General features: G+C 38.4%; 1 protein-coding gene across 2 annotated transcripts in view; it reads right to left on the bottom strand.

The window, feature by feature from the left end:
• The window catches only part of RELN (reelin), a 277,149-nt gene that overhangs the window by 159,085 nt on the left and 103,784 nt on the right, over nucleotides 1–14,280 (bottom strand). For both annotated transcript variants that reach the window (XM_053977798.1, XM_053977797.1), the window contains exon 4: nucleotides 5,822–5,892. In XM_053977798.1, coding sequence (XP_053833773.1) covers nucleotides 5,822–5,892 — 71 coding nt within the window. The remainder of the gene's footprint in view (nucleotides 1–5,821; nucleotides 5,893–14,280) is intronic.

Raw genomic sequence — 14,280 nt, 5'->3', positions numbered from 1 at the left:
ATGACAAAGATAAAATAAATTATAAAGTAGTAGAAATGATAGCAGAGTAGCTATACAGTGCAAAGATATAAATTTAAAATTTAAAAGGAATTATACAATACTTCAGACTGAGAGGGAAAAAGAAAGACCGTCTCAGTTCATATTTTAAACCATTATTCACTTTGTTAGATGTTCCTTAGGCACATAGTTGGATGGTTTTAAATTTAAAACCAGTATTTGTGTGGCTCCAAATTGCATCTTAGCTTGAATGAGAATGTTGTACCTTTTAAAAAAGTAAAGTAAATGAATTTATTATTTGATTTTTAACCAGCACCCTGGGTGTATACAGAGCTTTACAAGAGATGAATTGTGCTGAGCAAAGAATGGAAGCAGAGCTCAACTGAGGTCACAATCTAAGAGGTATAAGCAAATACAATACGAGAAAATGTAAGGAAATGTAGAGTGCTTGCCTTGTCTTACAAGACAGTCCCTTTGGCAAGGAAAAGCAGAGAAGAAAGGATGCAATACAAAGTGATTCAGAGAGAGAAAGGCCACAGTCAAACTGGAAGCATGAGAATCTTGAGGAAGCTAATGGGGAATTCAAAAATCAATGGGGACATTGTAGGGCTCTGTGTCACTGGGATGAGGGAGAATGGAAGAATGTTTTGGAGTAAAAGGTTAAATTTTTCTGTGGATGAAATAAGGCTGCTGAAAGGTTAAGCCAATTTAAATATGCCCCTTTTTGGTTAAACTGGAAGGGAGAGAAATGTTAAAGAAGTGGGAAGGGAATATCATCTTCTAGAAACTGGAATGTGAGGAGGAAAGAAACAATTTGTTGGTAATCTTATTGTCAGTGAAAAAATAAGAAACAAAATCATTAAACATGGTAATAGTTGACTGTTAAGTAACATTAGTTCCCATTCAGATAAAAAGAGCAAGCATAAGGCAAATTAAACTCAGAAATATCCATTTGTACTATTGACACCCATATTCCATAGAGTTCTGGGGTCAAGACTGTATATAGGTAGAAAATGCAGCATAAGAAAATACTCTTAAAACCACTAAAAAATATACCTCTTTTTTTTTTTTTTCTCAGAACCCTGAACTTTGTGGTTTTTTTAAGATAAAGGGAAAGTGAATTGCAGTAACACAAATGCCCACATGCTCCCAAACCCTGTGCTCAGAGTTCTACAGCCCGGGGCCATCAGCTGTTGCTCATCAATTCATGACAAATGAGGTGTGGAGAGAGGTATCTTCTGTTTTGCAGATTATGAAGTCTAATCTCCCTGTCATTAGCAGCCAGATGAAGATAAAAAGGCAAATAAATGCTTTTATTTAGACTCCCTGCAATACTTTCTCTCTACTGGTAAACAAAGTTGCTATTGAATGATAGAGACTGAGCATCCCCCAGGGAGTCAGTGACTTGCCCTAAGGCTGTGTTATTCTTGCTGACACATGAACTGAGGAGTTTTACACCAGCTCTACACTCCACTCTGCCCTGTAAAATACTGCTCTGAGAGCTTGTAAAATACAAGCCTGAGATCCTGAAATCTGTTTAGCTTTTTTTTTTTTTTTTCAGAGTGCTCCTAAATTTTACAAGGTACAAAATACACCTAAAAGGTCTTACACAAACATTCGGGCAAAAGTTCTCAAATAAAAGAGAATCTGGGCCAATTCTCAGTATTTTCTTTCAGTATGGAGATATCTGTCAGACTGTAGAAGGGTCTCTTAAGAAAAGGAACCCAGTCCTATAACCTGTGGCATTGACCATGAGATTGCAAAAAATTCTGGGAATTATGCAGGAGGGAATGATATTGCACTAAGTGGGAACAGCTTCCTTCATCTTCTCCATCTTTTAGGTTTTACTGTTCTGAGATTCTCTGCTAGTCAGTCAGAACTAAAATGCACATAAATCTCCCACTATAGTCCTTTTTCCAAAGAATGGTCCTACTGATCTAAAGTTACAGTGTACCAGGGAAAAGGCATCCTTAACTGATATCACTCTGCTTGGTGTGGCAAAGGCAGGTGGGGTTGTGCACCACCAGCTGCTTCTCCCAGCAATGTTTTTATTTTCATGCAGATCTAAACTCAGAAGAGTTGTACTATACAATGCAGCCAGGTCTGATGTCCTGTCAACTCCATTTTAGTTATGCCACTGTTTACTAATGTATGAATTTTGTTCTACTCAAGTCAGAAATAAATATGAATCAATATGAACAATAGTAAGGTCACCTTATTTTCAATTTATTTTACTATTACATAAATTAGTTAAATATGTGGTTTATTAAATATATTTTTACTGGCAAGAATATAATCAGTCATTATGATCCTTATTTATCCTTAAAATATTGACAAGACATCCACCTTTTCTAGATTCTCTTATACAGGTTTTGTTTGTTTGTGTTTTTTCCTGTTTGTACTAGATGAACTTTTTCTATGATAATCTTTGTGACTCCTTTCTTCAATATTATTCTCATAAAATTTAAAGCTTACATCATCTCTCAAACATCTCCCTAGCTTCCTAAAATATGAATTATATTCTGAACACAGAGCTTTTTAAGCAATTATTTTACTTTCTTTGGTGTCTTTCCCTATGGCATAATTTCTTACTATATTTACATATTATACATATGGCATTGCCATCCCTTAACACTACCCTTTATCATCCTCTAATTCTCTTCAAAATACAAAAAATCACTTTCCTTTCACTGCACAAATTCCATTAACTCTATCAGGATTTATTAATGTACATCTGAGGGTGGACAACCACAGTAAACATGACTTTTGAGATTCCTTGCTATTTTCACATCTTCACGTACATCCTTTTTACTAGATATTAGGAAGTCTGATATCACCTCCAGTGAACATACTTATTAAGAAATCTATGAAGTTGCCCTGTGGTTTTATTTTTCTTTACTTAATATGTCACATCACTCAGTGCACAATTTAAGTATAGTAATGTTTAGGGCTAGAAACAGACTATAAAACCTCATCTATGTCAATCTACCTTGCTGTTTTGCATATATATTAATATGATATTTGCATCTAAATAAATTCACTAATTCTTCCTGAAAGAATCCTTTGTTTACATGAGTGGTGTTGATGAAAATGGAATAAATGAAGTAAGGTCTACTTCAAAGAAAGCTTCTTTTCTTTGAATAGGAAAATTAATTCTCATAGTATAAGGATGATAATAGTATGCAGTGGTTAGAGATTAATGAACTGCACAGTGTGCTGAAGAAATAAGAACAAAAAGGCAGAGGAGAGCCTGGATGGGGTGGGAGCAAGCGTAATGGGCAATGCAGTGGTTGAATAGCCAAGTCAAGGAAACTGTGTCTGAGCTAGGAAAACAAGGGGAGAGAAGCCATGGTGAGGATAAAAATGTGGGACAAGAGCCAAGAGAAAAACTGAGACTCTTGCACATCAGTATTGCAGGGAAATCTGATCACTGCTACAGTTGTCACACGCTGCCCACTGCCCACAGAACAGCACCTCTGGGTGATCCTTGCCAAAGCCAAATCCAAGGGTTGCAGAGGTACTGCAGTACACACACTTCGGGGATGATAAATCTAGGATGTCTCTAAAGTGACTGTGCATAAAGCAAAGAGAATTGCTGAGAAAATAATGGGAAACAGCAAAAGTTATAAGGATGTGGGAGACTGTGGCAAGGTAGGGAAGCTGAAGGCCCTTTCAGGGAGCTGGTGCAGGACGTGGCTATCAGTGGCTGGATGGGAGGAGGAGGCAGCAAAGAGATTATCACAGCTGAGCAGCCAGTGGGACATCTCAGCATACTTTATATTCTGAATACAACCAATACCCAAGTTCTATTTTCTCCTTGTTCTGCAGAGTTACTGCGAACTCAGGGACAGCACACAGTAACATAAGGTCTTACTGTTCTAATCAACATAACTGTTGCTAAAATGTTGATCTGAGGTTAAGTTATGCTCCAAAATTGCAGAACTGCAAAGCAGAGAAGGGTGAAAGAATAAAAATTTCTTTTTTCAGCTCTCCCACTAAAATCTCAGCAAACAGAATGTCTGAAGAAGGATTGTCAGGTCTGTATAGATGGATATCTACCCGCTTGCCTCTGCTTACCAAGGTATTTTCTTCTAGCAGGGAGAAATCTTGTTGCTTTGCCCATATTCTCCTTGACCATGTTGCCAGTTCTGACACTGACAGTCATGTATTTCCATTCAGCTTGCTTGTGCATAGCTCTCACCATTGTCACTGCCAACTCTTTGTCACTGCCATCAATGTGACTCCTACTTCCCTCTCCCTTCCTTACCTGTTCTGGCTGCCCCAGACTGTCTTTGGCTGTGGCATGCTCACTCTGCAGTTATGCCTTGGAGAATTTAATCTGTTTCTGTTTTTTGTCACTTTACGCTGATTACTCTGCATATTCACTTTTCCACTCTTGACTCATATCCATCCAGCAAGCAGCCTGTGTGAGATACCCTCCCCATCCTCCTCAGCACATCCTAAATGATGATCCTGCCAACACTTCTGTTCCAGGTCCCCACACACCAGTCACTGAAACTCTATACTTCCACACTCCCATTACAGGTGCACAATTACCTCCTGTTAATTTCTCCAGATATTCTTCCATCTCCACAGCAAAACTGTGGCTGGCCCAATCACTTTCCATCCAGATCACCATAACACTCCCTTCTCATTGCCAGCACTGTGTTACATATTTCTATTTTCTCCAAAGTATAACCAACATCCTAGCCTGCTAGCTGACATTTTTTCACCTCTCTGAATCCCTCTTCTGACTTTCATTGAGCTACAACAAAAGTGAAATCTTGAATATTGAAGTTGAAAGTTGAAATATTTTTTCCTCATTATCACTGAGCTACTATTGATACCTTATATAAATAACTCAAGTTATGCTCCTGAAATAATGTTCAACAGCTTTTTATTGCAAAAACCATATTGCCAAACTCATAGGAAAAAAACCCCAACTTTACAGCTCTAATGCCCCCAAGAAATGTGTTTTATGGGATTTTTTCTTGTGTGTTAATATGACAACACATTTCCCTTTTAAAAATCCTTAAGCCATTTGGCCTGTGTTTCATTGTTTCTTTTCACATGGATATATCACTGGAATTTTGCTGATATAAAATATATATAATATATTTTATGATATAAAATTCACTGGAATTTTGCTGATATATATTTTGCTGGAAATTCCTTTCTCTCCTGTACCAAAGATAATGGTTACCTTCTTTACTTCTCTCTGTCTTAATGAAGCAGGTTCAAAGCAAAGTATTGTTTGTAGACAACAGATGACAACAGGACATTTATTTTTTAGGTTATTCATTGAAAGGGTAAGCTGTGAAAACAATTAGATTTTTAAAGTCTGTGTAAGTCAAACATTTTGCTTAGCTATAAAAATGATCAAATGTTGTACGTGACAGGCAAAAATTCAATGGCCTACTTTCATTAAATGGGAAGGCAGATTTTTCACAAGTACATGTGTGAGCTGGGTAGTAAACAAAGCTTCTCCTGCAGCCATATTGCTTAAAGTTAATACAGTGAGGGTTAAAACTCAGCTCATGGTTCTGACAGAAAAGAAATGTTGGTTATTACAGGCTGATTTCAGGCATGTGCATAATGCTACTTCAAGTTTTGTATATTCCTCAACACTTAGCAGAGAGGAAAAGCGGGATACCTGGCTAGACAATGGGAAGTATGAAGCCAAAGAAACTCAGTTTCAAGAATGTAAATAAGATCCTGATATGAGATTTTCTATAGAATAGCTTTCATGAAGAGTAACACTGACATGCAGGTACAATGGAAAACCACATTTGCCAGATATTTTTAGAATTACGGTGACTCTTACCTCCCTGTTCACACAGCTGTTGTGCTAAGGCATCCTTGAATATAACTTGGCCCCTATGAGTAGCTGTAGCCCTGTGAACATACAAGAAAACAACAATAAATAATATAAACTTATTTATACATGTATATGTATATTTTTATGCATGAGTATTTAAATCAGAAGTCCCATTCTGCTTTCTTTCTGTGTTCTTTTTGTACCCTTCTAAATTTATAGAATAATTTGCAGTGATTTTTTCGTGCATAGCAAAAGAAAATTCCTAAACCAAAATGGTTTGGTTGGTAATAAAAGTCACTGGCATGTAATGAAGGATGTCTTTGACATGTATCTGTAGCTGCACATAGAGTTTCTATATTTGAGGCCTCAAAAGTTTTGTCTAAAGAATAATTAATTCTCATTAGTGACCCATAGCTAGAAAGCATGTAATGTACCACAAAACTTGCTATTGTGTTTCCTTATGATCAGGTAGAAATATAATGCAATGTGATTTGTTTTTCTTTTACAGAGTTCTCATCCTAACAGTAATTGTTTTACTTTCTTTCCACTTGCTCATTTAATCCCTTGTTTCCAAGTGCAACACTTCACAACATCAGTACTATCTCAGAGATTTCAAAACCTTTCAGTATTTGCAAGTATTGTATCTGAAGTCTGATTTCTTTCAGCCAAAGTTCTTCCAATATCTGTCTTGACTCATGCACACTCTTCATAGAAGTTCTTTAGCCTTTCTCTAATTAATATTAATGGACTCACTATAGATCCATTTGAATTCCTTGAAATGGCCTCTCAGTTCAACAGTAAGATGTTGAAAGCTGCTTTATGAGTGCAGTTTCTCAGCCAGCAGTGTGCCCTCTCTAATGGATCATGCCTAGCTTGCTTATGAAATGTCAGAAAACACCAGAACGGAATGGTGCAAAAATGAAAATCAAAATGCATTATATTTTACTTGGCTACTAGGCCACTTACCCTGAAAAGGAAGAAGAGTAAAAGTAACATATCTAATACTAAATTTTTCATATACAGTGGACGCCCAGGGTAAACTCATCTTCAAACTGCCAGAATACAAATAGGAGTAAACTAAAGCTTCTCTGGCATCTACTTTGCTTTCTGGACATGTAGGAAAGCTCTATTTACACCAATGTGTGTCTCCTGAAATGCAGAACTATGCTGACCTGATGCTCCTAGGGCTTTTAGACATCCTCTTCCTCTGCCTGAGGAAGGAGAGCTGTGTTGCCTTTTCCACCCTGGACTTCCAGAGCAGATGTAAAGCTGGAGCCTTGCCGCACCTGGCAGTGACAGTATTTTGGCCACAGTCCCAGGATCACATCACCAGTGTGAGGTTTTGGTTGCACTCCCTACCATGTCCCCCATTGCAACTATTTTAAGATTTCCAGTGTTTTCATAAAATACAACAGAACTTCATGCTATAGTTCTACATTAGCATTTCTATATCTGCTGACAAGCCCAGTGACTATGCTAAGTACAGAGTAAAATAAAAACAAATACACTGCTCCAGCACATAAAGGCAAGAGAGCTGAGGAATTAAGTCTCATTTAAAAATATGAATTAAAGTATTTATTTAAGCTCTGTTGTGATGAATAGGAATGAAATGATAGGATCACTACATACATTTCTGCAATTTACCACACAGGTGTACTCAGTCATGCAAGTCAGAATTGGACCAAACAATCTCCAAAATCAAACATGTGACCAGATTTCTTTAGAAAGACCGAATGTGGTGGCTTCCTCTGGCAGCTGAAATGGCAGGGCACCCCACAGCCAGCTTTGTGGCCAATGTAGCACCAAGAGACAGGTTTTTCATATATGTTTCAATGTGGGAATTTAATGTATTGAGCTTCCCTGGCTCAACATACAAGAAAAAGGCACACCTAAGGCACAGAAGATATTTTGTATATCAGTTCTATCCCCCAAGCTGTCAGGGTGGAAGAGAGGACTCTTTGCAGACAGTGGGAAAGAAAACTTTTATTAGCAGTGGACCAGGACTTCAGAGATGCTGTTTATGCAACAGCCCAGGGTACAATTCACAATGTACACAACAACGATGGCAACCAGAGCATTCCTTTATGAGGCAGAGAACAGCAAACTCTTGGAACACAGACCACATGCAGAGGAGAGCTCAAGTATGTGTCTGAATGCAAACAAACACCAAGTAATACCAAAAATACCAAACTCTGTACTGTTTACTGGATCTCTGCATGCGTGTGAGAAAAAGGGGATTTGGGCAGAGAGCCAGCAACCAGCTGAGTGATCAGCATCTTTCTGTGTCTGTCATCCCTTGCTTGACAATACAGACCAGGAGCCAATTGCTGCTGTTCCATGGCAGGAGTGATCTGCACCCTGGGGACAGGAGTGCAGTGCAGGGGGACACTGCTTGCTGCAGCCTGTGCTCGTATCACATTTCTCCTGCCACGGGCATCAGTGCTGACAGCGCAGCTTCAGACACTTCTAAGGGTGTTGCTAATGCCACTTTACCAGTATTATCTGCTCCATTTTCTCTGTATTTGTACTTTATCAATAGAGCAAATGAAAATAATGCAGCACAATTATGCAGGAAGTGAGCTACTTCTAGAAAGAAGTTCAAAATATACCTTTTCTGTATTGAACATTCTTTGTTGGTGTTGTTCCTACCTCACAGGTGAGGTTCACAGAAGAGAATAGTGAATTTGGATTCTTTTCTTATAAAGACATGTAACATATCCAAACTTATTTCAATTCCTATATTCACATTAATCTAAAAACGACATAATATTTATGATAATTATTACAAAAATAATACTGGCAATGCCTGAAAGAGACTCTACTAAAGAAAGAAAATTGTTCAACTATTAACTCCGGGGTTTTGCTTTTGTGACATATATATACATATATATATCCAGTGACTGAATGTTGTGCTTTTTTGAAAAGTTTCTCTTCTGTCTTAAATGTAGTGAAATATTGCTTAGAGGAGGGGCACTTCCTAACTACTATTTGGTGTTACTCCCACCAGTCTATAGTCCCACTCTGACATTGTCTGCTATTTATTCCCAGCTAAAGGGCAAGTGACTAATCAGATCTAATGTGTCAGTCAGCCAAAAGGCAAGATGCATGTTCCATACATACCGAGAGAAAATTCCAAGTAGGAATTAATCTTTCCAAAGGGTTGAGAAATAAAAGAAAAATGGGAGACATCCCATCCTGTTCCCAGAAGAGGAACATCCTGACATGGTGAGAGCTTTGAAAGAAAAACAACTTAGAGGTAATAAGGTTCCTCTTTATATTAGCCTCACTCTTCCATTAGCCTAGATCTATTTGTGTGCTTGGGCCTATGCAAGAGGGGATGAACTGCTTACAGAGGAATAAAGAGGTCTGAACACAAAAAGGCTACATCAGGTGCCAAGGCTCACTGGCAGCTCAAGGTATTGCTAACCCCATACATCAATTACAGGAATTTTTAAAAGATTTTTCCTTCCTAAACCACAACTATTTGAGTTAAAATCAGATGCCAGTAAGGATGCTTGGTACTTGCTCTGCCCTTACACAAATGCTTGGCCACCTGCACCTTTCTCTGGTGAGAGAAGGCACTGGGACAAATTCATGCAAGAGAGGGCTTCAAAAAGGCTCAGGTGCCCTACAGTAAAATACCTCATCTCATGGTGCAGCAAAGAGGGTTTTCTACAGGATCAGAGAAAAGGAGGTTATTTCTTACCTGCACTAGCAGAGTTTAACCTTGTGCCACTAATGGTTACTAATGGTTAGTGGCTGCTTCTACTCAAGGAAATTCAGGGTGACATCCACTACACTGGCTCCAGGAAAATCAGTGAGTGACTGTATGAAGCTGAAGTTGGTCTTTCCCAGCCCCACAGTGGTGGCCCCTGAAATCAGGTCTGATGCCAGCACAGACTGTGTTGCTTCCCCACCACTGTGGTGGACACAGTTGATGCTAGGCAAGTTATGAGCCTGGGCTGGAGCAGAAAATAATGCATACCCAATGACTGCTGTTGGCATTTTGTGTTGAAGTATCTCACAGTTCACATTGGCTTCACATGGGTTGCTAAGATGCTCTTGTTAACAGGTTGCATTTTGAAGAGAGTGCTTTGGCTCAGGAGAGCAGAGGCAGGAGGCTACATGGGACTGACCCTTGTGTGCTGCCTCTGCTGCCTGGCTCTGCCACCTCCATCAGTGGAAAGGACACACAGCCACACTGCCCAGAGGTGGATGGTTGCCCTGCTTATGCAAATAAAGGGGTTGATTTTTAATGCATTGTTAAATTTGCATGATCATCTCTGTAGGGTTGCCTTGTTTAACCCATTGTCTTTAAAAAATATATTCTCCTCCAATATTGCCTAATTAAGGGATCTCTGAATAAAATAATTTTAAGTGCAATGGAAATGAAGCCTTTAGGAACATGGGGCTGTGTTGTGCACAGCCTTTCATGGTGGAAGTGTGAACCATTTTCTTCCAGTGCCCTGCAAAGGTGGTTTATTGACCATTTATTGTGTGTCATGAGGCAGTGCATTTTGGATTGTGTTTCCTACCAGGGCTGGAACCTTCAGTGACAATTTCTTCAAGAGCAGTCAGACTGACATGTTAAACCTGCCTGGGAGATGATGCTGGCTCTGGTGCTGGGGCCAGGAGGGAAAATGCACAGAGCACTCGTGGCTGCTGATCCAAAGGCACTTGGGTGGGAGGCTTCCATCCACCGGTTAAATGCCTCCAAGTTGTTATTTCAGTTTTCACTTGACATGAAAGTTCAGTCTAATTAAAGCAGCAGAAATGAGATCTCTGTGTTCTGAAATATACATTTTGACTCTGCTTTTCTCTCCCTGTCCCCTGTGGTTTCCTTACTGAGATGTTTTGGAGGAAGTCATCTGTCCTGACCACATTCAGTTAAAATTGTCAGGGAAATTTGTCAAGTAAGATGCAATTACTTATGTAGATATTTATTCAGGAGACTGGAATTGGCACACTTGCTCTAAAGACCTCAGTCAGAGGTGAATACTCTTCAGGGGGAAAGAGCTAAAATGGTCAGCAAAAGCCAGGGTGTGTGCTAGAGGGCAAAAACCAATAATTTCATTTGGGCCAATTGTCCTGAGCTGAAGTTTTGGTTCACATGAATAAATTATATAAATAAATAATTATAATTAATAACTTACTTCATGGATGAGCCTTCACATAGGGTAAATGCAAGAGGAACAAGTGCCACCTGGCCTTGTCTTTTGTCTCTGAATTTATCTCTGGGGAATGGACATGTAGGAAAAGGACTCAAGTCAACCTAAAGGTTGATTAAAGAGACTGATTCAATAAATATTTAAGGACTTTCTTTAAACAAGATTTGAGTAAAATATTCTCAAATAGAAAATAAATGAGAAGGACCTACAGAAATTTTGTTCCAGTATCTGAAGGGAAAGATGGAGAGGGACTTCTTACAAGAGCATGTGATGACAGGACAAGGGGGAGGGACTTCAGACTGAAAAGAGAGCAGGTTTAAAATAGATATTAGGGAAAAAATCTTTACTGTGAGAGTGGTGAGGCACTGGAACAGGCAGGCCATTCTGTGATTCTATTCTAGATTTTATAATTATAATCCATATTATAGAGGATGGATCTAAGACTACAACACTGGAAACAGAGGGGTGCACAGGCACCTCCAGCCCCTACATGTTACAATTTATAAGAACCCTTTTTTGTCATCCTAAAGAACACCAAACTTTTGTTTGGTTGCAAGGTGCATGTACAAAAGACGGATACAACATAACAATGTATATACCTTACACAAGAGGTAAAAACTATTTTAAATTGTATACAAACACATTCATTTTCCTTTCTCTTCTGTTTCAGAGAATAAAAAGATGTGGGTTTTTTTAAAATGCTGTCTCGTTTTATGTGACTGGAATGCTTAGAGATTCTTGCTAACTGAAAGCAGATTAGGACAATACTTTCTTCCCAGCTACAGGAAATCCAACATTTTCATTAGTATTTTTCATTGTGTGATTATAAAGAAAAGCAAATTCTATTTTTTCTAACTTGAAATAAAGGGTTATTGCAGTGGCATCTGCCAAGCAGAGAGCTCATATAAATAATAGAACAAGCATCCATTGTCTCTCTACTGACACAATGCCAACAACTAGGTCCTGTTTTCTACCTTTTTCAGCCTTTGGGAGAAGACTCTGTTCTTTTTTTAGGTTTTGCAATCTATTGTACTTTATAATTTAGTGAAACATCATTTGGATGAATTTTAGATTTTTAATGCATTGAATATTTTTAACTATTTGAAATCTATATTTAACCCTAAGCTAATGAGTATAGTACATTTTTTGGTATTAAAAATTACTGCTTTTCCTAAATTTTGCTTATGTAGTCTTTTAAAGCCTATATTCAATGAAGATATTATTCTATCACCTAAATTATCAATCAAGAAACACAAAACATTTGTCTTTTCCAATATGAAAAGAAGAAATGTTGCTGTTACCGTGGATTTTAAAATTCTTGAAATCCCTAAATGAACACAGAGGTATTAAGTAAATGGACTTGCAGTCAATGTATGCTTCTACAATGACCCTTTTCTTAACAGCATTTGCTAATTAAGTTTGGCAGTACTGATCAACTGGGGGGAGTTCAGCAGAGGCCACAAAGATGGTCTGGGCTGGAGCACATACCCTATGAGGAGAAACTGAGGGAGCAGGGCTCATTGAGCCTGCAGAAGAGATGATTCTGGGGGGACATGGCAGCACCCACCAAAGGAACTTGTGCAGTTCCTCTCCGTCATGGTTGTATCTTAAAACCAGACTGGATTAAAGTCCTGAGCAACCTGGTCTGGCCCTCCTTTGAGCAGGATTTTGGACTAAAGACCTTCTGAGATCCCTTCCAGTCTGCATTTAACTGCAGAACCATCATTCTAAGGTTTTGTATATCTGGTAAAAGCAAATAAATGAAAGCAAAGTTTGCATCTAATCAGATTAATCATCACTTGAGAACTGATTTTCACAGAACAGAAGAATTAACCAGTTCATTATGTTTAACACTTTGCATGAATATCTGTCATATTGATTCTCCCTAATCATGGGAGATATCTCAGAGTGTCCAACCAGAAGTGCCAAAGGTTTTACATGATCCCAGAAAAACAGAAGTTTAGAGGTAATTGATGCTCTGGGGTTTTCTGATATGGTACATTTTTAAATGAAAGCTCATAATAAATAACATACTCAGCTAACACAGTGAAAACTTAAAAACATTTAAAATTAAAAAGAAAAATATGAAAAAGCATATGAGATGCTGGGATGAAAACAACATTAGTTTTAAAAAATCCTAAATAATGGGGAAAAGGATGATATTAATGCCACTTTTTCATTTCACTGCTCTCATGCTATCTGTACTCACTATCCATTTCCTACTTAAGGTTTCTCCAGTCTGCTCTATCCTGATTTAATTGCCCACTGCTCCCAAAGGACATTGCCACTAGCTGTGGATGAGCTGGACCACATAAAAATCTGGAACCTTATCCCCTGTATTTTCTTTACAACCTCCACAAAGAAATCTTCAACAGCCAAATTAATTCCCTTTCTTAAAATCAATTAATTTCAGTATTAATTACAGATATGCAACTGATGCATCCGCAGTGTGCGAGTCAGCTCACAAGGGAAGGATAAAAACTGCCTCTTTAACCTAATGCTAGAAAAATAATACATCTAAAATCAACATTTCCACAGATCACACCCCACAGCACATGGGGCAAGTTTCCCTTCCTAAAGCTTCACCAAACTCTGAAATATTACACTCCTTGTTCAATGTTTCTTTCTCACCAACCTAAATGTTTTCAGAGGACTGAACAACACATGAAACATGGTAATCTTTCACAGACTGATCAAAACCAATCTAAGGCAGAACCTGATATAGTTGTTAGTGAAGAATTGTTATTCTTGCTGTGAATATGGTGAACCTCTGGAAAAGAAAATGCAGGGTCACTAATCATACAAAGGGCAGTTATTTCTCCTGCATGGTTTTTAATTTTCATCCAGATTTATGAGTTGGAAGAAAGTATATATCCCTGAAGACCATACTAGCTTACAAATAGAAATAGGCAGGTGAAATATTGCCTTAGGAGAATAATTAATTCCATCAGCCATTGGGAAAAAAAAAAAAAAAAAGAAAAATATGTCAAGTATCACAGAATTCCAGACAAAAGAAGCAGGTGGACTGGCATAATGTACATAGCACAAACTGGAGAGATGATGGTGTGGAGCCCTGGCAGGAGCTGGTTGTACTAGAGAAGGGTAGGAGGTTATTTGGGGACCTTAGAGGTATTCAAGGCAAGATTGAGGTGTAGTGAGAGGGCCCCTGGAAGTACTGTGCTATTGGGGGTTTACTGTCCAAAGATGTAGGAGACTTGGATTCATGGATCCTGCTGCTCACAGTATAGTTTGGCCTTTCTTCAACACAGACTTTTTTTTTAGAGATGCCCATTAGAA

This window comes from Vidua macroura, chromosome 5, assembly GCF_024509145.1.
Source record: "Vidua macroura isolate BioBank_ID:100142 chromosome 5, ASM2450914v1, whole genome shotgun sequence".
Classification (NCBI taxonomy): Eukaryota; Metazoa; Chordata; class Aves; order Passeriformes; family Viduidae; genus Vidua; species Vidua macroura.
This window is presented reverse-complemented; position numbering and strand designations above follow the sequence as displayed.